The sequence below is a fragment of the Equus quagga genome, chromosome 14 (assembly GCF_021613505.1).
Source record: "Equus quagga isolate Etosha38 chromosome 14, UCLA_HA_Equagga_1.0, whole genome shotgun sequence".
In the NCBI taxonomy this organism is placed as follows: Eukaryota; Metazoa; Chordata; class Mammalia; order Perissodactyla; family Equidae; genus Equus; species Equus quagga.
In genome coordinates this window covers 18,449,742-18,477,733 of record NC_060280.1, presented here as the reverse complement: position 1 = coordinate 18,477,733, position 27,992 = coordinate 18,449,742, and the positions used below count along the sequence as shown (strand labels likewise).

The window sequence follows — 27,992 nt, the reverse complement described above, 5'->3', positions numbered from 1 at the left end:
CTGAGGTCACCCAGCTATTAATGATGCTTTGCTCCCTCTGGCTATAGAAGCGTACTCCCCTTTCATAATGAATTGTTACTAAGCTTTATGCTATAACTATTATAGTACTGAAAGGCAACTATTTAGGGAGAAGATGGAAATGTATCTTGTACGTAAATAAAGTGTTACTGTTTAAGATAAAACAGTTACACAAGTTAGTTTGGTTTTTACTGAAACACCGGACTGATGGTTCTAAATATTTGAGTGCGTATCTAATGATCATTGCTCACAGCTCTTAGGACTGCTTCCTTGAAGCAGAAGAGATTTATTCAGTTTTTAATTTTCCATGCTGGTCACCTTTCTACTGCTGAAGATAGAGCCTTGCCTGTACTTAAAACAATCAGGATGCACTGAGCCTTATCGATTAAGTGGTGAAATACGTAAATCAAGCCAAGGTTTTGTGTTACTGAACACCTGCTCTGTGATCAGCGTGTGCCAGGTGATGTGCGGTTATCTTGCACCGAATCTATGTCTTTATCGTTTACAGAGCATGTTTTATATGTTTTCTCAGTCTGTCAGTCGGCAGCCCTAGGAGGTAGGAAGGAGGCAGGATGTTGCTATTTTCCTTTCTTCTAGATAAGAACATTGAGTCTCAGCAATGTTAAGGCATGTCACTTGCCGAAGTTCACTCGGTTAGCAGGTAATAAAGTTGAGATATGGCTTTTAGATGTCTGCCCACCACACTACGTTGCCTCCCTAGAGAAGAGTTTAGCGGGGAAGAAAAGATATTAATTAACATTAGAAACTTCAGTAATTGAGGGGTAAAGTGGGTTTAGAATGGGAGCTATTGTGACTCCTGGAGCAGTTGGCACAGACCTCCAGAAAGAACTGAGACTTGAGCTTGATCTTTTGATCCGAAAGAGAAGCAACCAGAATACAGAGTGGATTAAGTACCAAACTGTGGGGGGATAAAGCTAAAGAGGAGAAGTCTCAGTTGTGCTAAAGAAGATGTGAATGAAGATTTTAAAATAGAATCTGATCTTCCATAGTTTGTCTGTTAACTTTCAAATAGAACTATTTTATTCCCTAAAACGTGTCATGAGTCATAGAGTAATAAAAGTAGGAAAATTAAAGTTGATTCCATAGCAAAACAAACCCAACATTTGATGCTTACCTCATCCCAGTGAACAATTTGTAAATTTAGCTAAAAGACTGTGTAACGTAGCTAAAAGTGTGGAGTTTGAATCAGCTGGTTCAAATTCAGGCATCACCATTATATAGTTATGTGGCTTTGGGCAAATAGATTAATACTCCTAAGCTTTAATTTTCTCACTTGTAAAATGGTAATAATACCTACTTTATAGGATTTGAGGGGTGGTAGGTAGGATTACCTATAATATGCGTATTAAATACTTATCTAATGGGAAACACTCCATTATTGTTCAACTGCAATCACGTTATTATTCTTAATGTAAAAAAAAAATCTCAAAACTAGCCATTGACCAAACAAAAGCTCTACTTCCGACCAGATTTCTAGTTAAGTAAATATAATATGTTCCTATTAAAACCAGAAAGTTGTTTCCGACCCCTGCTGTGTAAACTCTGACTCTGAGACTCTCAGGAAATAAGCTGGGTGATCCAAATTAAAGTTAGGTCAAATGGGAAAGTGGTGACCCATGCATTCGAATAGAACAGAAATCACATCCAGGCGCTGGCACTTGCTGCCTCATGGTAGAACATTTCCTTTGTGTCAGAAAAAACCCTAAATTCGGATTCTAGCTTTTCCACCCTAGACAATACACTTCACTTCTTTAAGCCTCTATTTCCCCAGTAATAAAATGATAGTGACACTCTTTGCAGGTTTTTTGATTGAGATTAGAAGTAATGTAAGTGTTGTCCGTAGCATAGTGCTTGGCACATAGTAGTTCTCAGTAGAGGATAACTGCTACCCTTACTGCTAATAAGAGACTTAACCTCTCTTAGGTTAGAAAACCTAAAATCACATCACAACAATAGGCCTCAAAGGAGTGTTGTGGGGATTCAATGAAGTAACGTATGTAATTGGGCAGATGCGAAGTACTGGGTATGTGTTAGTTCCCATCTCCCTTGAATTGATCAGCAAAGGGAATGAGAAAAGTGATTTGTAACTCTGGGTACAGTACTATTGTTGTTAATTCAATTAACAGATTTTAAAATGAAATTTGAGGAAGCCTGATGATTGAGACGATTAGAGTTGTTTGAGTTCACTCAGTTGCTTCTCACGTCTTCGTTGTTCAGGATTATAGCAAAGTCCAGCACTTGGCTCTGCATGCATTCCATAACACAGAAGTGGAGGCGATGCAAGCGGAAAGCTGCTATCAGCTGGCTAGGTCATTCCACGTGCAGGTAGGATGATTTTGCGCCTTCTCTCGATGTCTAGTTCTTTGGTTTCACAGTGTTTGAAGTCTTTTGCAATCTTTTGTTTGTATTGTTGGTCTCGTTTCATTTTCCTCTCTTAGGAAGATTATGACCAGGCTTTCCAGTACTACTATCAAGCCACACAGTTTGCCTCCTCTTCCTTTGTGCTGCCATTCTTTGGTTTGGGACAAATGTATATTTATCGAGGTGACAAAGAAAATGCCTCTCAGTGCTTTGAGAAAGTTTTGAAAGCTTATCCTAATAATTATGAAACTATGAAAATTCTTGGCTCTCTATATGCTGCCTCAGAAGATCAAGAAAAACGAGATATTGCCAAGGTACATTTTTTAAAATCTTTGCTGTTTTCTGTGAGCTCTCCCTGGACTCTCATTCCTCATTTCTTGTTGTTGCTGCTAGAGATATGATGGAAGCAGTTTTGTTAGCTGAGCTTGTTCGAGTTGAAAGAACAAACAGTGGCCAGCCCTGTGGCCAAGTGGTTAAGTTTGTGCACTCCGCTTCGGTGGCCCAGGGTTTCGCCGGTTTGGATCCTGGGCGCAGACAAGGCATGGCTTTTCAGGCCAGGCTGAGGTGGCGTCCCACATAGCACAACCAGAGGCACTCACAACTAGAATATACAACTATGTACTGGGGGCCTTGGGGAGAAAAAGAAGAAGAAAAGAAAAGAAACCGTTGACTTATTAAACTGAGTAGAGTAGCCACCACTTTTTACGTTGACAGCCTGTAGTTGGAGCACTGTAGCTTAATGATCTCTTTTATCCCAGGGCCATTTGAAGAAGGTCACAGAGCAGTATCCTGATGATGTTGAAGCTTGGATTGAATTGGCACAAATCTTAGAACAGACTGATATCCAGGTATTTTAGCAATGTTTTCCATCTCCTACCTAGTATGTTTGTTGTAAGCCCATGTAGTGTTCTCTCTCTCATTTTCACTTACGCCTTATTCTGTCCACCATGAAAATACAGGGTGCCCTTTCAGCCTATGGAACAGCAACACGGATCCTTCAGGAGAAAGTGCAGGCTGATGTCCCGCCAGAGATTCTGAATAATGTGGGTGCCCTCCATTTTAGACTTGGAAATCTAGGGGAGGCAAAGGTAGGAAAATAGAAATAATCCCTTCTTTCTTACTGTTAAGTTGAGTGCACACTTTTTTAGGTGTATCAACTAAGTCTTTGAACAATGTAGTTTTCTTTTCTTTCTCATAGAAATATTTTTTGGCGTCATTGGATCGCGCAAAGGCAGAAGCTGAGCATGACGAACATTATTATAATGCCATTTCTGTCACAACATCATACAATTTAGCCAGGCTGTATGAAGCAATGTGTGAATTCCATGAAGCAGAAAAACTATATAAAAACATCTTACGGGAACATCCTAATTATGTTGACTGTAAGAATTTTAAGCTTTTTTTAATGTATTAAAATTCCCAGAACAGCAGCAAAAATTTAGCCTGAAAAGAAAATCTTTCTTAGAACCAATATTAAAAATTTTGAAGGTTATAATGTCCCTTTTTCTTCAAGGCAAATTTGTGGCCTTAAAAAAAAAGATACATCTTCACTTAAATCTATGCAAGAAACCAAAACAACTAGAGATGGGCTGGACCAGTGTCATAGCCTAGGCTGTCTTCGGTGGGTCAGCTGTCTTTCTTAGCCTTCTAACAGCTCCTCAACATCTTTGGTGATGCATTTACTGTTGCCATCGTCCTGCTTTGATTGCATATAAACGTTTTTGCCATGTTTGTAATATGAGAAAGAGCAGTGTTTTTCCTTGAAATGATTATTACCAAAAATGTCCTACCTTGAGTTTTTACAACCTAGACATTGTAAAATTGGAAAGGTTTTAGTTAAAAATAATTTATATCTTGTACTTCCTTTAAAAGAACCTAAAGCTGTGATGTTTTGACTCTGGTCAAGTCAGAAGCTATTAATTTGGCCCCTGTCTTGCTCTTATGGAGGCAAAAGTGATTTAAAATTAATAAGATTTTAGTTGAATGCCAGACTGAATTCGAAGTGATTTGGTAGGCAGAAGTAAGCTATTATTGTTTTCTTGAGGAGAGTGACATTTTTAGATAAAATAACAGCTTACACTTGTGTGGCACTTTTTTATTATTATTTAAGTGGAAGGGCCACAGTGAGAGCCCAGGTTTTCTAACTAGTAATCCCTAGGTGTACATGCTGTCACTATTTTGCCATATGACAAGCAGCTTCTTGAGAAGAAGTAACTGACAGTGCTACGCATCAGAGAGAAACTGGAAACAGAACAGCTCCAAGCTTTTTAAATAACTTAGCTTGAGATGAGGACTTGGACCAGGGTGTTAGAGTTGGGAATGGAGTGGAAGACAGGAATCTGAGATAGTAAGGCTGGTTGGTGATACAGTTGCTCTTTAACTTGTCAGATTGTTAATTAGTTATATTGATACTTGATGTGTTTTTACCTGTGGAACTTTTCTGTTTGTTGTGTGATTGTATTAACAGAAAACAATTGTTTCAAAAGTATGACTTTAAAATTATCATCCTATTTTGTAGCTAGTATTTTAAACAAAAACTTTTAACTGTATATTTTCAGGCTATCTGCGCCTAGGAGCCATGGCTAGAGATAAAGGAAACTTTTATGAGGCTTCAGATTGGTTTAAGGAGGCTCTTCAGATTAATCAGGTTGGTAATATTGACTCTTAGGTTTGAAGAATAATTATTTCACCTTTTCCCGCCAGTAAATCAATTTTTCCTTTTTAGTGGCTATTATACTTCTAATATCTTGGCATTTCCATTTTTTTCACTTATTAAAGATACTAAAGAGTATAGAATTCATCTAAACTTTTTGATTGTGGCCCACAATAATAAACAGATTTCACATCATAGCCTAGTACACACACATATGTATACAAACAACAGAAATGAAAGTTTTGCAAATCACGTGCTCTTGCCATGTGTACTATTTTTACTGTATTCCATTTATTCTGCTGCTAACTACACACTAAATTGGTTTTAAAACTCACTAATCCATCACAACTCTCAGCTTGAAACACACTTGTAAATGTAGCTTATAAACCTCAGTAATCAGCTAATGGTGAAAGACAGTTGAGCTCTCTGAATCCAAATTACAGATTTTGCTTCTCTTTATATGTGTGTTTCAGGACCATCCAGATGCTTGGTCTTTGATTGGTAATCTTCATTTGGCAAAACAAGAATGGGGTCCAGGCCAGAAGAAATTTGAGAGGATATTAAAACAACCATCTACGCAGAGTGACACTTATTCTATGCTGGCCCTTGGCAACGTCTGGCTCCAAACTTTGCATCAGCCCACCCGAGATCGAGAAAAGGTAATTTCTTTTTGTCTCTTTAAAAGAAACCTTATATTTGTTTGATTCTTGTTGGAATTTTTTTTAAATAATATTTGTTTCTTTTTATAGGAAAAGCGTCATCAAGATCGTGCTCTGGCTATCTACAAACAAGTACTCAGAAATGATGCAAAGAATCTGTATGCTGCTAACGGCATTGGTGATTATAAGATTTGGATGTCCCTAATGATTTGTGCAATGCGTGCTTTTGGAGGAATGTTTGTAGATCAGAATTTCTCTCTAAATGTATTAAAAGTAGTTGTTTTAAAACAGGACTTTTACTGTTTTCCTGGCTACAATTAGAAAATTCCTAAATGTGAACCTTTTTATAACTTTAGGAGCTGTTTTGGCCCACAAGGGGTATTTCCGTGAAGCTCGTGATGTATTTGCCCAAGTCAGAGAAGCCACAGCAGACATCAGTGATGTGTGGTTGAACCTAGCACACATCTATGTGGAACAAAAGCAATATATCAGTGCCGTTCAGATGGTAATGTCTTATCTTTCAGGATATTTTTATATCATGTTCATTGTTGAGCAGACGTTTTCTTAACCATTGTCATGGAGCTGCGTGCTATCTCTTGTGATACTGTGTCTATTCAGAGGTTTATAATTGTATAATGTTAAGGCCAGCCTTTGGTGTCCAGACAGAGGAGTCCTGGTTCCACCACTAATTGCATGCCTTGGGCACAGGGCATCCTCTCTGAGCCATTTTCACTATTTCTCAGATGGAGATAATTGTACCTTACTCGTACAGGATTTTGTGAGGATCCAGTGTGGAAAGTCCTTGGCACTGAGATGCCCAGCCTATCAGTGAGTGCCCAGAAGATAGTAGGATTTAGTATTTGGTTGGTTGTTTTACCTTATTTCTCAGATGGGAGAACTGAGTTTCAGAAAGGTTAAATGACATTTTTTAAAGAAAAAGAAAAAACTCCATCAGGATAAGTTTTCATGACTGTAGGATTTTGTTATGCTTTACGTGTTTGTTGAGTGCGTGAACTTGAAGTAGAAGAGTCATAGTCGGGCTGGTGTGGGACACAGTGGTTAAGTTTGTGCGCTCTGCTTCAGCAGCCTGGGCTTCACCAGTTCGGATGCTGGGCGCAGACCTGGGCACAGAAGTTAGCTCAGGGCTAATCTTCCTCATTAAAGAGAGAGATTGGTGGCAGATGTTAGCTCAGGGCCTAGTTTTCCTAAAAAAAAAAAAATAGAGTCATATTCGGTATCTATAGGATATTAAAAAGTAAAAAAGTTTCTTAAGCACTATGGGAAATATCATGGTGAGAAAAAACAAGCTTCTTACCAAAGGTAGAAGAAAAGAGCAGGCCAGGCTCTGGGAAGTGGTTAACCTTTTTTTAAGAATGATGGGTATTGTTATCATATTCAGAACATTGGAAAGGCACTAGTCACAAGGACTTACAGAACCCAGATTGCATATGGTAGTCTCAGAGGTAGGCCTTCCTGGTCTGCAAAATGATAATATTGCCTTTTAAAAATGCAAATTAATTACTAGGCATATTCAGGGGAAAACTGTCTAGCCATCTTCCATGAAAAAGATCTTACCTGTGACAAGATATGTTCCATGATCAAAAAGTGACATATTCATGGGTAAAATTAACACCAGTATTGCTGTATTGGTTTTACCAAAAAGTTAACAGCCAGAACTGGGAGACTTATGCTCATTGCCAGTCGGTTCCACCAGTCCTAAAGAAAGGTGGTAGAGAGTATAACCCGAAGGAGCTGTGTGTGTGACTTCTAACAAGTTGTCAGTAAGCTGATTTTAGATGGTATTGCTAAAGAAAGGAAAAGGTCTTCCCATCTGTGTATCCTTTCAGTGGTGGTCCAGATTTCAAATGGAAAAACTATTTTGAGTATCTAGTTTTTCTTAATGATCAGATTTTTATGTTTTGAAAATGTATCCTGGTGAATGTCAAAAGTCATCCTCAAATTATTCTTTGAATTTAACCATCCAAAGGATGAAATACCTTTTCACATAACTCTAAAATCACCTGAAATTTTGTTACAAAATGACAATATCACTTAATCCTTGTTATTTTAATTAACTTCTTTTATTATAGTATGAAAACTGCCTCAGAAAGTTCTATAAGCACCAGAACACTGAAGTTGTGCTCTATTTGGCCCGGGCCCTCTTCAAGTGTGGCAAGTTACAGGAATGCAAGCAAACTTTGCTGAAGGTAAAAAAGAGAACTCGTTACTCTCATTCATTTCTGTTCTGCATGGTATTTTTTTATTCTGTTTTATGCATGTTCGCATACCTAACACTCCATTTGGCTAAAATCCTTTTCATGTCATTAGCTCACATGAAAGATTTGCTTTGTTTTTTATTTATAGGCTAGACATGTGGCACCCAGCGATACAGTTCTTATGTTTAATGTGGCCTTGGTCCTACAAAGATTAGCTACCTCTGTCCTGAAAGATGAAAAGAGTAATCTGAAGGAAGTACTTAATGCTGTGAAAGAACTGGAGCTTGCACATAGGTAAAGATTTTGTAGAAACAACCTTTGAAATGCTTTGTTTCTTTAAACCCACGTCTCAAAAGGTGCTGAAAATCCCTTTCCTCTAAAGGGAATCATTCTCCATTAGAATCATTCCAGCAGTTTTTAATCCAAAGCAGACAGCTGCCACCAGGTGGCGCCAAACCATAGCCAGAATCCTGCCAGATTTGGATCCTGTAGCTTGACCCCTAGCACTGGCCAGCTAGCTTTGCAAACTTGCCCTAGATTTTTCGTTTATCTGACAATAATATGACCCGGCATTTTACACACTTGAAATTTTTAGACCCGACTTATGTTGGTTTTACTTGTTACATCAATGTGTCTTTATGGAATGTTGATTTTCATTGAGCTAAGATTAAGGCCTTTCCTCTGTATATTGAATAAGTTTATTCAACACAGCTCAAAATTTATGTAACTTTCTAGTATTTATTTGGTAATTAAGTGTGTGGTGAAATTAAAACCTGACATCTCTTCAGATTTGGTCCAACCTTATTTGAATTCTTATTTCAGCCTTTCTTGCCTTGCCTGATAGATTGTAAGTGCTTCCGTGGCCTAAGCCCCCTAACCTCTGTGCTCACGTGTTTAATAAATTTAGGGGTTAGTAAATATTCATCACTTGAATTGATTTTTGGTTATTTGTGAATTTACTGATAACATTAAATATAACTTTGCTTTTCTTAATGAACTTGTCTTTTATTAAACATATGTATATTGATGAGAATCTTTTTTTAAGTAAGTTGCACATGTAATTTTCCTTTTGAGATGGCAGCCCTTCATGTATTAAATATGTTTATGTTTGTAAGTCAATATGTAACCTTTTCTCAGACTTTTTGTACAAGAGATTAAAAATCTAAAGAGCCTATTTCATTATAATCTTTTTTTAAGTAAGTATTTTATATTCTCATTCCGTTTAGATACTTCAGTTACTTGAGTAAAGTGGGAGATAAAATGAGATTCGATTTGGCCCTCGCTGCTACAGAAGCCAGGTAATGTTGCTGTTTATGGAAGGTGACTTTGGGTGAGGCAGTGTTACCAATGTGGGCTGACAGAGTGACACAGTGGTGGACAGGTTCCTGGCCTTCCAGGGGTCAGTCTTTCACACTCCTCTCTGGGACTCCCCAGCCTGGACCAAGGCTTTTTCCTAAGAGTCTTTTCTGGGAATATGTCAAAATTGAGTTAATACAAGTATTTAAGTTGTGTGGGAAAATACTTCTCTATCTATTTCAGTAACATCAGCCGTTTCACCAGAATCAAGATATGATTCCTGGCTCTTTGAGTCACGTATGAAGATAATGTTGGAAATCTTTTAACTGTGCTTTGAGCAGATGTTTTTAATTTAGAAACTTAACATAGTTGACAGAATGGCTTGTGAGAAGCTAATTTTGCTAGTTAAGACTCATAGATATCAATTAATGATCTTGCTTCAGACTTTTTAATTTGTGGAAGGAAAACAAGCTCTGAGTTTTTGAACAGAAAGTAGACTAGTTGCATTCATGTTTCTCTAAATTTGAACTGTTCTAGGCAATGCTCTGACTTACTGAGCCAGGCCCAGTACCATGTGGCTCGGGCACGCAAACAGGACGAGGAAGAAAGGGAGTTGAGGGCCAAACAAGAGCAAGAAAAGGAACTGTTAAGGCAGAAGCTTCTTAAAGAACAGGTATGTATTGTACTTTCAGTTATACTGAATAAAGAATTGTGTACATACGTATACTTTGTATGTTAAAAACAAAGTCCTTCTGATGGTAGCCATGATCGTTTTTATCATAAGAACATTTTGATGATGTTTTTTCTACTCTTTTTTCCTCATAGGAAGAGAAACGTCTCAGAGAAAAGGAAGAGCAAAAGAAACTTTTGGAACAGAGGGCTCAGTACGTAGAGAAGACCAAAAATATTCTTATGTTTACTGGAGAGACTGAAGCAACAAAAGAAAAGAAAAGAGGCGGAGGTGGTGGACGGGTAAGACAAGACCGCTGCTAACACTCAGGGCGCCAGTCCCTACTTGTGACCTTCAGAAATGAAGACAGTTGGTTATATTCTCTCAGTACTTAGTCCTTAGCTTTGACTTCCTCCTTTACTAAGGGATAGTCTTCCAACACAGAGAATGCTGTAAATGGCATCCAGTATTTAGAAATACATTCCAGTGTTAGCTCAGAACATTATACGTGGTAGCGACCTAAGTAGTTGATGTTTTTTGCCATTTGAGACACTCATCCCAATTAGAAGTCTTTAAAATACGGGCCTCACCAAATACCTCTTCCTTGTCACTTGGGAAAAGATCCTTTGTTTGTCAGATGATTGATAGGATATGGCCTCTTTCTGTCCCATTGCATTCTGGCCACATTCCACCAGCCAGCAAAGAACTGACTGTGGTCTTGTTTGGATTTCAGCGTTCTAAGAAGGGAGGAGAGTTTGATGAATTTGTCAATGATGACACCGATGACGACCTGCCTATATCCAAAAAGAAGAAGAGAAGAAAGGGCAGTGGTAGTGAACAAGAAGGCGAAGAAGAGGAGGGTGGGGAGAGAAAGAAGAAGAAGCGGAGAAGGTATTAACCGTCAGTGTGTTTGAAATAACCTGATAAAGGGGGGAGAAGACCTTTCACCTGCTGGATCTTTCTGCTGTTAGAATTTGTGAACACCTGGTAATCACTTGCTCTTCTCAGGCAGTGAAGCCTTTGGTCCCCTTACTTCCTGCTGTAATCCTTAGACCCCACTGCAGAAGGCCCTGAGTACTGGGAATCTCCGCAGCTTCCTTCTGAGGGCTCCGAGTTAGTCATAATTGCCTTTCTTGTGTCTTTTGCAAAACATATGCAATTTGGAATGAGAAAACCTCGTATGTCCACACTAACTGTCCATATGCAATCATAGAAAAGTTGCTGAGCCTCAGTTTCCCCTCCATAAAATGGTAATAGTGATGCCCACCTCGTGGTTTTGCCGGATGTCTAAAATGTGAGTTAATGTGAAAGAAGGGCCATTTAACCCTCCTAGCCACCCACGGCTGAGATGAGTGGTGCCCTTCCCATCTCTCACCTGGCACTGCGCCTACACTCTTCCTGTCTCATAGCGCTTTCCTCTCCAGGAACCCCCAGTCCGCTGTCTAACTAGCCCCGTTCTTCCCAGCCCTTGGCTGGCTCTACTTGGGAAAGAACCTAATGAATTCGTTCAAACACAGAGCTGTGGAATCGAAGCTGTGAGAGGACTTTAGCAGGCCTGGAATGAGTAATCAGGAAGAAAGCAAGAGGAGGGGAAGACCTTGAGGGCTGGGACCTGGGTCTTTTCTCACATCCTCTGTCACTCCACCAAGTGTGAGAGTCAGGCTGAGTTTAGGTGAATAAGAGGGCGCAACAGTGACGGAACTAGTTGGCGGACGCTGCATTAAGTATGTGGTTTTGCAGACTCCTGAGCCACGGCCAGTAAGAGTGAGTTGTGGCCCTGCCCTGGAGGAGTGTGCAGTCTGCTTGAGGACAGCACTCACAGAGAAGGGGGTTTGGAATGAATGATGTTTTGGTGACAGAGTAGTCTTAGACTTTACAGGCACAAGCGAATCTTGACAAGCTTTCTCTTGGGGTTCACTTTTTAAGGCCTCCGAAGGGAGAAGAAGGATCTGATGATGATGATACTGAAAATGGCCCCAAACCGAAAAAGCGCCGTCCGCCAAAGGCAGAGAAGAAGAAGGCTGTAAGTTTATAACACTGGTTTTCTGCCCCCGTAGGCATAAACGCCGGCAGCGTGCTGGAATACATGCTTTCCCGGCAGCTTCTTCAAGCACAGATGCTTGTTCTTGGGGTTTATTCGTTGCTGTTTGATTGTATCATTACAGAGCAAACCCAGTTTAACACGCTGTCCTAACGTGAGGGTCTTGGCTAATCTGTTATGTTTGATCTTCCTTCTTTAGCCCAAGCCAGAACGTTTGCCTCCTTCAATGAAGGGAAAAATTAAATCCAAAGCCATAATATCATCGAGCGACGATTCTTCAGATGAGGATAAACTGAAAATTGCTGATGAAGGGTAGGAGTTTTCCCTTGGTCTGTTCTTCTAATGAAAGACAACGGAGAGTGCCACTGTGCCAAAATGTCCTCTCTCCAGCTTCTTAGAATCTTAAAGCTGAAAGAAACCATAGCATGCATCTTATTCTAATGCTGTCATTTTGTCCTGCCACGTGCTTGTCCCTCAAAGAAGAAAACCTACTTGAAATCTCATTTCTTCATGGATAGTAGCTGAAATTTCTTGGGTGACATCCTCCTAAATGAAATGTATCATTTTGCTACACTACCGTCAACTGACTACAAGTATTACAAGTAGCCTGATTCTGGTCACGTGGAGACAGGGACTCACTTAACCATTCTGTGCCTTGTTGGGCCGTGGTGACTCAGCTCTCCCTGCCCCGTGAGGACTCAGCCTAGACTGCTAGTCCAGTACTCCGCTAAATTTAGCTCGCGGCCTTCCTGGGGAAGCAGTATTTGATTTTACATGTCCTAAACTTGCCTCTCAAGATCGAGGTGTCTCCCATTTGGATTCCTAGACTAGAACTCTTGAATACTAGGCTCCATCACCTTCTTCTGATGGCCATCGTTTCATTCGTTCATTCACCAGACATTTGAACGTCCATTCTATGAGAGAGCATGCTAAGTGCTGAGGATACAGAGGAAAAACGTAGACCTGCCCCCAAGGAATTAATGCTCTAGAGGCAGTGGCGAGTAACAGATGAACCAAAGCCCATTACAGCAGACTAAGTGTTCCCTCTTAGTTCTCCATCTCTTGCTCTCCAGGGACCACAGCTTATCTGGAGTTGGGGTGCTGGGAGGAGTTGTAAGAAAGGTTTTTTGTAAAAGAAAGGCTGTTTGAGTTGAGCCTTAGAAGAAGAATAGAGAGTCCTGGCTGGTCCTAGGTGACAGAGAGCTGAGAGGTTAGCGTGTGGAGGGGGCGAAGGGTGCTGGTGGTGAGCTGGTCTCGTAGGTGGGGGTTAGAGAGAACTGTCTGTAAAGATTTGCGGGTCCTCTTTCCTGTGAAGACACTGGCTGACACAAATTGGGATTGCTTTTCCCTAAAGTGCTGTTTTGCCCTTGTGCGATGTTAGCTTGTCCATTGGTTAGCGACATGCACGATCGGAGTAATGGAATGTGTGCTTTTAGAATGAGCAGTGTTAAATGTGTAGGCAGGAAGGTCCAGTGTGAGAAGCTGGGCTGCTGCCAAACCTATACCTGAGCTCAAGGCCGAGTTGATTTGAGCCATTTGTATCAGTTACATTTTGTCCTGACTGTCATGAAATATTTGCTTATTGGACCAAACGGAATGGAGTGAATTGGATCCCAGGGGGCCCCTGGCCCTTAGTATGTATACAGAATGGATATACAGTGTCCTCTTCTTAGTCGCTCTTCACATTCTCAGAGTGACCTGAGTTACGTAATGTGTGTCTAGTTTCTTCTTTCCGATTTCAGCACAAAAAGCCTTTCTTCAGTCTGCAGGGGTGTTTTGTTTCTGCGGAGAGCAGTAGGTTTCGTCTCCCTCACCCTTCTTAGACTGAACCCCGTAGGATTTAATGTTCCTTTCCTGGAGTGTCTGTCATGGGAACCAAAACTGAGGAATAGGCCAGAGGAGGAGTACGTCCTCCTCTCCAAAGCTCTGGGGGTGAGCAGCTGTCGCAGTGGTTAAGGGAGCCTCCAGGAGGCCAAGAGTCCCTGGGCGCCACCACCATCCTAAGTGTAAGCACAGGTCCCCTTCCCTTTCCCCCATCGACTGACAAGCAGTAGAGAGAAAGTGAACAAGCTGCAGAAGGCGGACAGCCCGGCCTCCCGCCATAAGCGTGGTCGTGTGGAGGGCGCGACTGCAGTCGCGAGTCCGGGGCCGCCATGGCGACTGGCCCCTCAGGTGTCTGGCCGCACAGAGGGTAGCAGGACAGGGAAGCGTCCGGGGCAGCAGCCTTGGGAGAGGGCTAATTCTTCAGTCTCTGCAGCCGAGTGAGATCCCGGGTTTCGCTTGTGCTCTGAGTTTGTTTATAAAGATAAACATATCCCTTCCTTTTCGTAACTTTATATATGAGATTGAGAAATGCTTCATCTGACGAATGATGCCTGATAAAACCCATTAAGAGTCCTCCTGCACAGCTTGTATTCTCTTATAGCTAAAGTGTCTTATTCTTTTTTCCTTTTAATCTTTTTTTATTGTGAAATATATCACATTTACGAAAAAGTACACAAACATTACAGAATGAACACCTGTATAAACACCGCTCAGGTCAAGAAATAGAACACTAAAAGCCTTTAAAAAGCACGTTCTCTGCTGGTGAACGTCCCCGTTGGCAGAATCGCGGTGTCTAACCAGTGCTCCTCTTTGCAGACATCCCCGGAACGCCAACAGCAACAGCGACTCGGATGAGGGCGAGCGGCGGAAGAAGCACGCCTCTTCGGAGAGCGATTCGGAGGAGAACCAGAACAAGTCTGGCAGCGAGGCCGGCAGTCCCCGGAGGCCCCGGAGACAGCGGTCAGATGAGGATTCAGACAGTGACCAGCCGTCCAGAAAGAGAAGGCCCTCGGGTTCCGAACAGTCTGACAACGAGTCTGTGCAGTCCGGGAGGAGCCGCTCCGGAGGGTCGGAGGTGGATTCTCGGCCGGCGTCTCCAAGTGCCGAGTCCGATCGCGATTCGGAGAGAGGCTCTGACAATGAGGGTTCTGCTCGGGGCTCTGGAAATGAGTCAGAAGCAGAGGGATCCAACAACGAGGCCTCGGATCGGGGCTCGGAACACGGGTCAGATGAGAGCGACTAGGTTTTATTTCATAAATAAGCTTCATCTCGGAGGAAACTTTTTTAATATATGAAAGCTGTGATAAAAACGTTTCAGATGTTTAGTCAAACATTTGTGAAATTTTTCCTAAGGCAGTTTTTTTTTCTATCGGTTTGTATATTACTAAACCCCAAGAGACCCTCCTGTGCTAGAGTCCGTTTGAGTCTCTTGAGCAAATGAAGAGTGTGACGATTCTTCATTATGGTACAATTCCGCCTGTCACATGTGAAAATTGCAGTGGAAATAACCCCCGAGGCTAAAGCATTCCTACAAAGGTTTGACTGAAACTGTGGCCATCTCATCTTCTCTGTATGTTAGGCAGCGTACTGTTTTGCTTTTTATTGCAATCTGTTACCAGTTTGTGCAAGAAACTTGGTAGTAATGTCTTTGTTCCATTTTAAGCTTAGATGGAAAATATTTTTATTTTCTGGAGGAAGAGGTATCTACTGTATAATTGCACCAAAGTACAAACAAAAGGAAGCTTTCTCAGTAGTGTGACACTGCAGCCGCGTCAGTAAAATCACAAGTGGAGAACTTGTTAGGCTGAGGAAGGTGTGGAAAATGCTCCTCTGCTAGTAGAATGCAAAGACCTACCGAAGCCACATAATAAAATTCTTTTACCAACTTTTATGGGTAACTTTGTGTCATTTTTTTTTTTTTTTTTTGCTCAGTACATTTGTATATGAAAATTTAGCATAAATAAACTATGTAAATATTTGGAAGACCATGAATTAAGCCAAAGGTTGTTTACCCAAAACTTTTGTAATTGTATTTGTGGAGGTTTTTTTTATAAAGATGCAAGGAAACTAAGTGACTACTATGATTTTCCTTTTCAATAATTCAGTGATTAACAATTTGAGTAATACTTTTATGTGGCCCTGTACAGTTTGTGAAAGAGCTGTAATTAATATAGTCAGTAAGTGTTAAATGCATTGTATCAGGCGATGAGAATGCCGAAAGAATGTCTTTCCTCAAAATCTAGTGGAGAAGGTAAGTTCATTGTCCATCTGGTGTGAAAAATGGGGCAGTGTTTGCGCGGGTTGTGGGAGCACAAGGGAGGATGAAGTCAAGGGAAGGTTTCCTGAAGGACGGAGACCTGAGACGACTCAAAGGACGAGCCAAATGGAGCGTTAAAGGAGGGTGTCGTAGGCCATGGGAGTAGGACTCGTGTCACTGTAAAGGAGGCGAGGCGGACATCCGCCTTTGAAAGGCCGTGAGCCTGAGCTTCAGGAGCTCACGGAGCTGGTAACGGTGAGGTTCACACTAGAGCCCACGCCTTCTCTCCCCTCTCCCTGCTTTCCCACTATGGCACATAGAACTCGAGGGGGGTTAGTTAATCCCCGAAGGACAAAACTCCTAAGGGTTTTCCAACTATTCACCCACTTAACTAAGCAGTAACTAAACAAAGGCCGTTAGTAGATGGCCCCACCGAGAGCTGTGCACGGAAGGACCTAACCTCACGTGGACAGAGACTTCTCTGGTGTTTCACTGCCGGCTTCGGGGGTGGCTACAGAGGTGCTTTTACGTACGCGTCCTCAATTGCAATTTTGGAGTCAGTTCCACCTTCCTGTGGCTGTCTCTCCTGGGTGTGCCCTCAGATTAGCAGAATAGCAATCTTCTCCCCCGGCCACCTTGCTCACGTCAGAAGCCGCTGTGCGGTTTCTTCATGCACAGCTGCCCTCTGGCCACAGTTGGAGCCTGGAGATAACAGAAATGACCAAGGAGTGAGGAATGCCCCACTGAGAAGGGCCAGGCCCTTCTGACAAAGGGGATCTGACTGGCCTGTTGCTTGGCTCCGCTGCCCTCGGGAGCTCAGAGCAGCTCTGTTGTCCTGGAGCCAGCACGTCAGGATCGGCCTTCCTTTTTTTTGTTTTTGAGGTGTAATTAACATTTACCAGTTTCAGATGTACAACATAATGATTTGATATTTGTATATATTGCAAAATGATCACCACCTTAAATCTAGTTCATATTCATCACCATATATAGTTACAAAAATGGAAAACAATATGGAGAGTTCTCTAAAAATTAAAAATAGAACTACCATATGATCCAGCAATTCCACTCCTGGGTATTTATCAGAAGAAAACAAAAACACTAACTCAAAAAAATATATATGCATCCCTTTGTTCATTGCAGCATTATTTACAATAGCCAAGATATGGAAACAAGTGTCCATCGATGTATGAATGGATAAAGAAAATGTGATACACACACCCTGGAACATGATTCAGCCATAAGAAAATGAAATGTTGCCATTTGCAACAACATGGATGGAGCTTGAGGGCATTATGTTAAGTGAAATAAGACAGAAAAAGACAAATACTGTATGATCTCACTTCTATGTGAAATCTAAAGAAACAAAACAAAACAAGCTTATAGATACAGAGAATAGATTGGTGGTTGCCAGAGGTAAGGAGGGGTTGGGCAAAATAGTGAAGGGAGTCAAAAGGTACCAACTTTCAGTTATGAAATAAGTCATGGGGCTGTAATGTACAGCATGGCAACTGTACTTCATAACACTGTAGCACATATCTGAAAGTTGCCCAACAGAGTAGATCTTAAAAGTTCTTATCACAGGAAAAAGAAAATTGTTAACTGTGTGGTGACGAATGAAGCAATTAGTTCAACCCTGCCCTAGCTCTCGGTTGTGTCTCAAACCTTTGTGATTGTCCAAGCAGCCTGTTTTATTTTTAATAGTTTCCAGTAGCTGAGGGTGTGCCAAGACCGGTCAGTGTCCCAAAGGGGAGGATTGAAGTCAGCACCTAGATTCAGGCTGATTGGAAGCCAGACCCTCAGGCAGCAGCTGCGATGATAAGGTAATAGCCCTCTTTCCCAGAAAGACTGAGTTCCTGGGTCTGTGGCCTCTTGCTGTGCCTTGAGGGTGGCAGCTGTACGAGATACCAGTGAGCTGGAGCCAGGCAGAGAACGCAGACTGAGTCCACGCCCTCCATTCCCTGAGAGAGCACTCCCTAGGTCCCTGGAAGGGGCCAGACCAGAAGCCTCCCCCAGGCCAAAGCTCCTGGACATGCGCATAGGCCTCTTTCCCAGAAAGATGGGGGGTGTTTCAGCCTCTATCTGTGCAGTGCCCTGGGGGTGTCGCCTGCTGAGAACTGTCTCTCCGTTTGTCACAGTCCCATGGGACCCAGGAAAGCAAGCCCCTCTGGCCTTCAGAGCCTGGCGATCAAGGGACTTCCCCTGGGCTGTAGCCACCAAAACTGGGTCACCACGGGTAAAATCCAGAACACCAGATGCATGTAGAAACTCCCTTCCAGGAGACAATGGCGCTTTGAGCGCAGTAGGAGAGCGGAAGATGGCGTGGCTGGGGGGAGGCGGGGGCGGGGCGCAAATATGGCATCGCCGAGAAAAGCAAAGACAGGAAAAGCCGGTGCCCACCAGCTTTAGCAAGACAGAGAGCAGGAAAATGGTGCCCGCTGCGGGGAAAAACTTCTAGAGTCAAAAAAAAAAAAAAAAAAAATGAGGGGGGCGCAGGCTCTAGCAATGCCTAGGGAGAGCGTGAAGATGGCGCTCACCAGCTCCGGGCCCTGGAGACCGAGGCCTGAAAACTAGGAATGAGCCTCCAGCACGGGAAGTCGGGCACTTTCCAAGGGCTGCTTCTGCACTGGGCCCCCGGGGTGAGCGAGTCCTTTGAGCGATGTTTCTCCAGCCCTGTGGGTCTTTTGGGCCCAAGCCCTGTTGCTTTTCAAAGCTGGATGTGTTGGGGGCGCATCTCTCAGGTGCAGGTCTTAAAAGCTGGGGTGCCCGATGTGGAGTACAAACCTTTCGCTCCTCGGGGAGAAGCTCTGGGTTTTAAGTTCACTCGGGCTATGGGTCACTGTGTGTGGCTGGGGGGGAGGGCGGGTTATGGTGAGACTATCTCAGCCTTTCCTATTCGCATCAATGTTTTTTTGTTTTTTGTTTTCTCACTTCCCTAATACGAAGGAGTCTTTCCACTAGATTTTAGGGTTTTTTTGAGAGGAAATTGCTCCATATGCAGCTGTAGATTCAGTATGTCTGTGGGGGAGGTGAGTTCAGGATCTTCCTGTGTCGCCATCTTGAACCTTCTGTTTCTTAGCAGAGTCCGTGCCAGCAGGAGAAGACAGCAAGGATTGGCTGGTTAGGAGCAGAGATGCTGGAATCCGGGAGTCCTGGAATGGAATCTTGCCCTGTGACACTGACAAGCCATGTGACCTCAGGCAAGTTACTTCCCTTGTTCCGCCTCTTTCCTCATCTCAAACAAGCCATTTCTCCTCCACCGTAAGCTTTGAAAGCCTCTCTTGGATCTGTCACAATTAGAGAAGATGATTTGCATTGGCTTTGATGTTAATTCAGAATTAGACCAAGTACCACAACCATAATTAGAGCTATTAAATTTTAGAATAAATTTTGCTTAAAGTTAGGGAAGAAAAACCACCTTGTTATTCTGACTCTGGAACTAAACCACATCCTCTGCTGAAATTACTATTTTTATCACATGAGGTTTCCTAAGTGGGCAACTATTCCATTATAGCAGAAGACTATACGTACGTACCTACCTCACAGGATTGTCACGAGGATTAGGAAGGCAGGGCCAGGGGCGACCATGTGATGAACTCCCAGTAAAGGCCTCCCCAGGATGGCGTCGGTTCTGAATGTCTGGCCCTGTTCACCAAGCTCACTGACCCGTGCCTAGACTTACCGTGTTCTGGCTCCGTTCCTCTTTCATAGGTCATCCTTTTAAAAATTCTTGCCTCTTCCCAGTTCCCTTTGAGAAAAATATTTTCCATCTCCAGGAAATACGACTTTCCTGGAGCTTTTTAAGTATCCCTTGTTTTGATTCCACTGACGAACAGTTTCTTCCCTGAGAGAGTAAGCAGCCAATAGACGTAAGAAAGACCTTTGAAAGGAGACTCGTGTCAGCTCTTAAAGCTCGAATTTGGAGCCTAGGCCAGGGCGCCTTTTTCCTAGTGGTGATTTCTGATGCTCTGGTCTTTTGGGTGTGCAGGTACCCCCACCAGGACAGGGCAGTCGTGACGCCTGCGTATGGCATCAGGAACACAGACACGGGTATAGGCTACGCGCACTCCAAGTTTGTCCAGACCTCGGCGCGTCCTCTGATTCGGGTGGAGCAAATCAACAGACTGCAGTCTGTCATCAGTCTCACTTTGCATCAGGCGCTGGTGACAGGAAGGCTGCCCTGGTCTCTAGCCCGACTCAATTCTTCACTCTTCAGCCACAGGCTCTCTATCTGTAAAATAAGGTTGTTTGAGATCCTTTTAAGTTACATGTTCCAGGGTCAGTGGAACTTTTTAAACAGACTGTCTAGTCGCCTCAACTGCTTTAGTAACTTGAGGGCTTTCTGTTTCAAGTAATTGGAAACCATGTCTGCTGTTTCCAGGCCTAATTTTTTCATAAATAGAGATAAATTTTATTTTTTGCTTATGAAATATATATATTTGCACTTGCTTTTTGCTTTTCTTTATTCTGCTTACTACAGCAAAAATGTTTTTACAACATTTTTCATCTTGAAAACACTAACTTTTGGAAAATATCTCAACTCTTCATGCATTTTTTTTGACATAGCTGATCGATTCTAGTCTGCCACTATTACGACACTCCAGGGGCAAATCTGTATTTGTTGAAGCAGTCCACAGCTAAGTAGTGAGCCGACCACTGAGCAGGTGCGAGATCCTGGGGCTGGATTTTCAAGTGTCTCATTCATAAGTCACTAAATTTGTGAATTCACCTCCTTGTCAATTCTTTCTCCTAAATAGATCTCTATTTCAGTGTGTTCCCCAGAGTATTTTCCATGAAACACTAGTCCCAAAAGACGCTCCTTAAATAAGAATTCCATAGCCAGGAAGTTAGGAAAATGCTATATCTATAGCCTTATTGCAATTAGGATGCTTTTGGTGGCAAATCACAGAAAACACTGTTTCAAACCGATTTAACAAAAAGGAAAGATTATTGTATCCTGTACTGGACATCTAGGGGGTTGTGGAAAGGAAGGTACAGTTCAATCAGAAGACTCAGTATTGGGGCCAGCCCGGTGACACAGTGGTTAAGTTTGCACACTCCACTTCGGTGGCCCAAGGTTTGTGGGTTTGGATCCTGGGCGTGGACCTACGCACTGCTCATCAAGCTGTGGCAGCACCCATATACAAAATAGGGGAAAATTGGCACAGATGTTAGCTCAGGGCCAATTTTCCTCAGCAAAAGAAGAAGACGACGACTCAGTATTGTCAAAGACTCAGCTTTATTCATTCTTTCTATTATCCACACAGAAGAATATGTGATGTGATAAATATGAAAATAATATAACCCCTCTCCTCCTACCAGAGGCTTCCCGTGTGCCCTTTCTCAGTTGCACTGCTCTCCATTCCCACAGAGCATACTTCTGAGGGAGGTACTTATCCCTCTCGTGATGACAGAGGGTCATAGTCGGAACATTGGTTATGGCTGTGTGCACCTACAGAAAGTGAGGCATGGCAGGCTCCTCACCTCTGCCCCCGTGACCCCAGACTGTTGATTGAAATGATCTATTCACAGATCCCCACAGACAGTGAACTCGAGGACAAGGATTATGTCTTTTTGATCCCTTTCCCAAGGGCCAAGCATAAGACTTGGCAAGAACCAAGTGCTAATTAATATTTGTTCTGAAAACCGAATTTCCTCCCTAAAAATGGAAGTTGCAGGAAGGGGTTGGACTCTGCTCTGAGGGCCCTGGTAGCTCCATTCTTGTCTCCTATAGTGGCTTTTAGCAAATTCATTTTGTTGAAGTCATGATTATGCTTGGGCTGTCAATGGCAGCCATTTGGTCTGAGTGTGCGTGCCCCTTCACAGACACGGTGGCCATTAGCAGGTACACTGCCAGACTCTCCATGAGGCTATCAGTTGTAAGATTGCTGTTTCTCAGAAACCACTCTTTTTTTGTGTGAGGAAGATTGGCCCTGAGCTAACATCTGTGGCAATCTTCCTCTACTTTGTATATGGGACGCCACCACAGCATGGCTTGATGAGTGGTGTTTAGGTCCATGCCCAGGATCTGAACCTACGAACCCCAAGCCACTGAAGCGGAGCGCACGAACTTAACCACTATGCCACCGGGCCGGCCCCTAGGAACCGTTCATATTACTCACCAGATTTCGTTCTCATTTTGACAATTGTGAAGGCACTGAGTATTGGTCGAACTACTGAAAGATCACCCCTCTTGAGCCTGATCCCAAGAAATGAACTTGTAAGTGGTCTTCAGTCCCAGACAGGCTGGGCTTATCTAAATGGGGTGGAGTGTCTCTGATAGCACCTTCTCCCGAGAGGGATCAGTGCCAAAACCTTTGTTCTTTCCTGGACTGTTTTGTTCTCAGAAACAATGCTGCTTTGATTTCTCCAATGGGAGCTGGTGCTCCAATTTCCTTAACTGGAAAGAAGTGGAGACTTCATTTCCTGCCTCAGCCCGCCGTCTGATTGTCCTGGCCAGTATGTGTGCTCCTGCCTGTGTGCAGACATGCTCCACATTTATCTCTCCTCCTGTTGCTTCCGGCTTGGGGTGGCCGCTGAAGCAGTGTGAAGGAGCACTCTTGGGCCAAGGAGGTGGGAGAAGGGAGCACCACCATATTCTTTGACACGAGCAATTAAGTGAGGGACAGATGCTGGGCCTGGTTTAGTGGATGTTAAAACTTCGCTTCAGTAGCCTGCAACCCCTTGTTGGTCTAGTCTGAACTCTCTGGCATTGGAACCACGCTCATCCTTCTTTTTCATGGTTCACAGAAGTCTCAGAACTCAGATTTCCACCCTTCTCATCCTTCAGGAAGACTCAGGGACTCGCCCTGCTGGAATCTCACATTGCACAGCTGACCTTGCCCAAAACTCCTCTTCAAGGCAGCTCTGAAGCTCTCAGTTGTCACACGAGCTGGCAGTGTGCTCCCAATGACTGTTGTGCTGTGGCCTGTGGCTCCCTGTTCCCTGCAATGGGGACAGCAAGTGCCCTACAGTCGCTTGGCCCCATGGAATGGGGTCTAAGTAGGGGGAGAGAGTTCGGCCTCTGGAAGGAGCTGGGACCTTTCATCCATGGCTTTTTAAAAGGAGAGGAGTCCCGCATCATGGCAATTGTTGGCAGGTCGGTAGTTTTGCTGGTAGGAAGACATGGCGGCCCAGAATTGCTTCTCAGTGAAGTAGAAGCTGAGTCCCAGGCCACTGTGGCTGAGGAGGCAGGACAATCCTTGGTTGTCAGCAAGGGGGCCTGTCTCAGATTGTGTGTCAGGGCTCATCAAACTTTAATGGGCTAATGAGTCACCTGGGGATTCTGATCCAGTAGGTCTGGAGTGAGACCAGATATGTTGCATTTCTAGCAAACTCCCAAATGACACTGGTCCAAAGACTACACTTTGAGTAGCTAGGTTGTATATCATTACAAATGCGACCTTGCTGAGGGAACATCCACCATTTGTTTTTCACTGGGGCTGAAAGGCCTGACAAGGCAATTTCACCAGCTGGGGCTGGGGTGTGGAGAGACGGGAAGGGGTAGGGAAGAGTCGGAAAGGCTCAGGGAAAGAGGAGAAGATGTGAAATCGTTATTTTGAAGAGTGGGAAAGTGAGTACACCAGGGAGGTGGCACAGTCTGGTGGCGCCCACTTTGAAGGATCTGGGCCCGCAGAAGAAAGGAGGAACAGAAGTGATTGGAAGGCGCTGGTGGGAAGCGAGGTGGACACGGGCCACTCCAAGCCCATGGGAATGAGAGGAAAGTCAGCAGGGGAAGTGATGACATCAGGGCATAGCCAGGTTTCCTTCAGAGCAGAAAAGTGACGGGAATGTTCAGAGAGAGATTGAGGACACAGGAGCATTTGCTGGTGATAGACTGTGGGACTCAGAGGGTGTGGAGGAAGGGTTTGAGAGAGCGGGGAGGGCGTATTGGGATAGATTAGCAGATGTATGGAGAAGTTCGGAGGTGAGGGTCCAGGGTGGATGACCCTGGGGACCCTGGGGCTTCTGGTGGGCTGAGGTGGCAATGATGGGAAGATGGGTGACCAGTTCAGGCTGCATAGAGTGGAGATATTGGGGGGTGATGCATGCATCCTTTCTTGGGGGTGATAGAAGGGAGGTGGCATAAGAACCATAAGAGAGACGTTACTCCAGGAACAGGAGGCTGGGGTGCCCCTTTCTGGGGCCCTGTTGCATTGTGGCACTGGGGCACGAGGCACGTGGATGCGACCTTGTCTCTCCGTGCACATTGTTATTGATGTTGCTTTTTTAAAGCAATGTCATTAGGCAGAGCAGTGCGTCCACATCACACTGGTGGCTCAGTGTTCACTGCTCAGCATTTCCAAAGATAAAGCAATAATTGTGTTTTGAGTCCTAAATATCATATATGCCTGAGTATGAGGTGGCCTGTGTTACAACATGAGCCCGTTCCCACCGTAAAGGTTCTCTCACTGCCCAGAAGGGTTTTGGTTAACTTAAGTTTATAAACTTTTGGGATGTAGGTGAAACAGTTCAATGCCTACTAATAATATTGAATTTATTAATTTAATTACAAATGCACATTTAAAATCAGATATAAAATAAAATATTGATTAACAACCAGTGCTTTTCTCCATTCACATTTCATAACGTAATTTTATTCAAATTCATCCCAACATCTTTGACCAGACGTCTTGGTCTGAGCCACTTTCCTAATCATCTAACTCGGCTTTGAAGAGAACATTCTCTTCCCTTCTGTGGCATTGTCTGAGATCCAGGCCTGAGAATCTGTGTTTCAGCGGGAAACGGGTCTCCAAGCTCCAACTCCTTGTGTGTATCCCATTGGGACAGTGCCTTTCCATTTGTCCAGAAGGTGGGTATTTTCCACCTCCATTTAGCGTATGGGTTTCTAAAGTGGTCCTCAACATGCCTGTTTCTAACTTTTGCTGACTCTTTAGCTTGTGTGATCACGTCTCCTGGAATACTGATTAAATCTGTGTTCAATTTCTTTGTGCTTTTACGGTTTGATTTTTTTTTGATGAAGATTGGCCCTGAGCTAACATCCATGCCCATCTTCCTCCACTTTATATGTGGGATGCCTGTCACAGCATGGCTTGATAAGTGGTGCATGGGTCTGCACTCGGGATCCGAACTGGCAAATCCCAGGCCTCTGACACAGAGCACACGAACTTAACCGCTACACCACCGGGCCAGCCCCTGATTTTGTTTTTTACACCAAGCTCATCAAGGGGCTTCCATGAACATCGAAACCCAGCATTGGTTGGGATCATTCCAGGTTAATGTGTCATCCTCAAGCAAAAAAAAGTAGTTGAGAGGGCCTTGCGCAAGTGGAAACGAATTGTGAGAGCTAAAATGTCAGTCCACTCTCTCTGTCGGAGGTAATTTGGGGATGAGAAACTGTGTGGGGATCTATGGTATGAATTACCGTATTTTCTTTTAATTTCCCCTCCTTTGCAAATCAGCTCCAATTTTGACCATGTCTAATAGAAAACATATGGGCTTTCGAGGTGTTCCAACTCTCAATCCTGGCTGTTCCAAACACAAGCTGTGTGACTTTGGATGGCGGCTCCATCCCCCTGACCCCCAATTTCCTACTGTCTAAGTTGGGATAACAATGTCTGCATCTCAGGACTGCTCTGAGAATCGGACGCAGTAATGTATGCCACGGGCCAGGCACACAACTCAAAAAAGTCAGCCTTTTTTTCCTATTGATTTTTAAGAGCTTTTTGTGGTTAACCCTTTATTGTGAGTATGGCAAATATTTTTTTGGTTTGTCCTTTGTTTGTTTATTTTGAGCCAAACGGAATAATAGGCAAATCCATTAATGTTTTTCCTTTTTTTTCCTTTTTAAAGGTTTTATTTTTCCTTTCTCTCCCCAAAGCCCTCTGGTACATCGTTGTATATTTTAGTTGTGGGTCCTTCTAGTTGTGGCATGTGGGATGCCGCCTCAGCGTGGCCTGATGAGTGGTGCCATGTCCGTGCCCAGGATCCGAACCAGCGAAAGCCTGGGCCGCCGAAGCAGAGCACGTGAACTTAACCACTCAGCCACGGGGCCAGCCCCTTCATCAATATTTTTCGTTATGGTTTCTGATCTTCTGTTGTTTATACAGAAGGGGAGTTCAAGAAGCTTATGTTTCAAGACCCCCCGCCCCTGCTGGGACCTCTTTCGAGGTGCTGGACCTAATTTTGTATTTATAATTTTGGATTCTTTTTCTTAAAAGGGCTTCTCAAATTATATAAACTTCAGGCCCCACAAAATCTGCAACTGCCCTTGATGCCGTGCTTAGGAAGGTCCCGCTGCCCCAAATTATGAAAATTTTTAATAGGATTAACTTTACGTGTTTTCTTTTGACATAACTTTTCAGTGCTAAAGTCAATGACTAGTGCAGTAATTGCCTGCGAAGAGTTAGTTTTTCTCAGAATTAAATAGAGCTCCACCACCCACTCGTTCATTCCTTCGTTCATTCATCCGAGTCGTCCCTCACCTTTCGCACCCAGCTGTGTCGTGAGGCGGCTGTTGGGTTCTGGGAGCAGATGGGAGGGGACGGGCCCTGGATGGGGTGGTGGCGTGGGAGGCGGGAGGTTTATCGGTTTCCTAGAGCTGCGGCATCAAAGTACCAAAAACTGGGCGGCTTAAAACGATAGAAACTTACTCTCTCACGGTTCTGGAGGCCACACGTCCAGAATCAAGATGGCAGCAGGGCATCTGAAGGCTCCAGGGGAGAATCTGTCCATGCCTGTCCCTTAGCTTGTGGGGGTGGTGGCAATGCTTGGTGTTCCTTGCTTGTAGGGACGTCACTGCTCTCTCTGCCTTGGTCGTCGTACGGCCTTCTCCCTGTGTGTCTGTGTGAGTCTCTTCTCTTCTTACAAGGACAGCGTCATATTGGATTAGGGTCCACCCTAACGACGTGGTCTTAACTTGATCACAGCTGCAAAGACCCGATTTCCACATAAGGTCACATTCCCAGGTACCCGGAGTTAGGACTGCAGCAGATCTGTCACGGGGTACACAGCTCAACGCACACAGGGGGACTTGGAACCTGAGTGTTCTCACCTCCGGTCCTTTGGCCCAACGCTCAGAGGCGCCCGCACCTTCGTGTGCTCAGCCCCTTCCGCCCACACGCCTTCAGGAAGGAGGAGCTTCCTGCCGCTGGGATGGCTGCCTTCATTTCTTCCTCTTCTTCCGTCCCCCCCCAGCAGGGCATAGTGGGGCTGAGTGCTGGCTCTTGGGATGCAGAGCAGGGTTCTAATCACGACCCTGTGAGTTAAAGCTGTGTGTCCTAGCACTTCGAAAGAGCATACAAAAGGTGCTCATAACTATTTGTGGAATAAATGAAAGATCTTGGGCAAGGCTTCTCCGAGCCTCAGTTTCCCCAGCAGTAAAACTGAGATGGCAAAGTCCCTGCCTCAAGGAGGTCGGGAAGATTAAATGGGATGATTAATCTGACGCACCTAATCCAGTTGGCATAGACTAAATGCTCAAGAAGTGGTAGCTAGAACAATCATAACATGCCATAGCATAGCACTGGATAATATTAATAGGTGATTAATATGATTAATAGATAATAATAGTAATCCTCCAAAGACAGTTCTCTTCACTTGAAATAAAAGCTCAAGTCCTTACTATCTCCAGCTAGTTGTACATGTTGCCCCTGCCACTGCCCAGCCTCCCGGCCCTGCTCCCTGCTCAGGCGCAGTGACCCCTCATCATTCCTCAGACGCCCCACGTACCTTCCCGTCTCAGGGCCTTGGCCTTCGCTTCCCCTCTGCCCGAAAATTCTTCCTTCCGAGATCTGCACACTTCACTCCCTCGCTTTATTTAGATCTTCGCCCAAAGGTCACTTCCTCATAAGGCCTTCCCTGAGTGCCCTATTTTGAGTCCTATTTGCATCACTTCCTATCTCTTATTCTGTTTTGTTTCTCTACGTGTAGCGCTTTTTACTGCCGACGCTATGTATTTGTTTATTCTCTCTCTGCGATCACCCAGGATGCTTGCTCCACAGGAAGGCCTTGTCT

At 43.9% G+C, this 27,992-nt stretch overlaps 1 protein-coding gene across 1 annotated transcript in view; it reads left to right on the top strand.

The window, feature by feature from the left end:
• Positions 1–15,650, top strand: part of CTR9 (CTR9 homolog, Paf1/RNA polymerase II complex component) — a 29,145-nt gene extending 13,495 nt beyond the window's left edge. Inside the window, exons 8-25 of the mRNA XM_046686045.1 lie at positions 2,257–2,364; positions 2,478–2,714; positions 3,159–3,248; positions 3,360–3,488; positions 3,599–3,782; positions 4,959–5,047; positions 5,527–5,712; positions 5,803–5,890; positions 6,069–6,217; positions 7,803–7,919; positions 8,077–8,222; positions 9,155–9,226; positions 9,762–9,897; positions 10,050–10,196; positions 10,628–10,785; positions 11,821–11,917; positions 12,135–12,247; positions 14,576–15,650. Of these exons, the coding sequence (XP_046542001.1) occupies positions 2,257–2,364; positions 2,478–2,714; positions 3,159–3,248; positions 3,360–3,488; positions 3,599–3,782; positions 4,959–5,047; positions 5,527–5,712; positions 5,803–5,890; positions 6,069–6,217; positions 7,803–7,919; positions 8,077–8,222; positions 9,155–9,226; positions 9,762–9,897; positions 10,050–10,196; positions 10,628–10,785; positions 11,821–11,917; positions 12,135–12,247; positions 14,576–15,002 (2,673 nt within the window). The 3' untranslated portion in view covers positions 15,003–15,650. The remainder of the gene's footprint in view (positions 1–2,256; positions 2,365–2,477; positions 2,715–3,158; positions 3,249–3,359; positions 3,489–3,598; positions 3,783–4,958; positions 5,048–5,526; positions 5,713–5,802; positions 5,891–6,068; positions 6,218–7,802; positions 7,920–8,076; positions 8,223–9,154; positions 9,227–9,761; positions 9,898–10,049; positions 10,197–10,627; positions 10,786–11,820; positions 11,918–12,134; positions 12,248–14,575) is intronic.
• Positions 15,651–27,992: the final 12,342 nt, after the last annotated feature.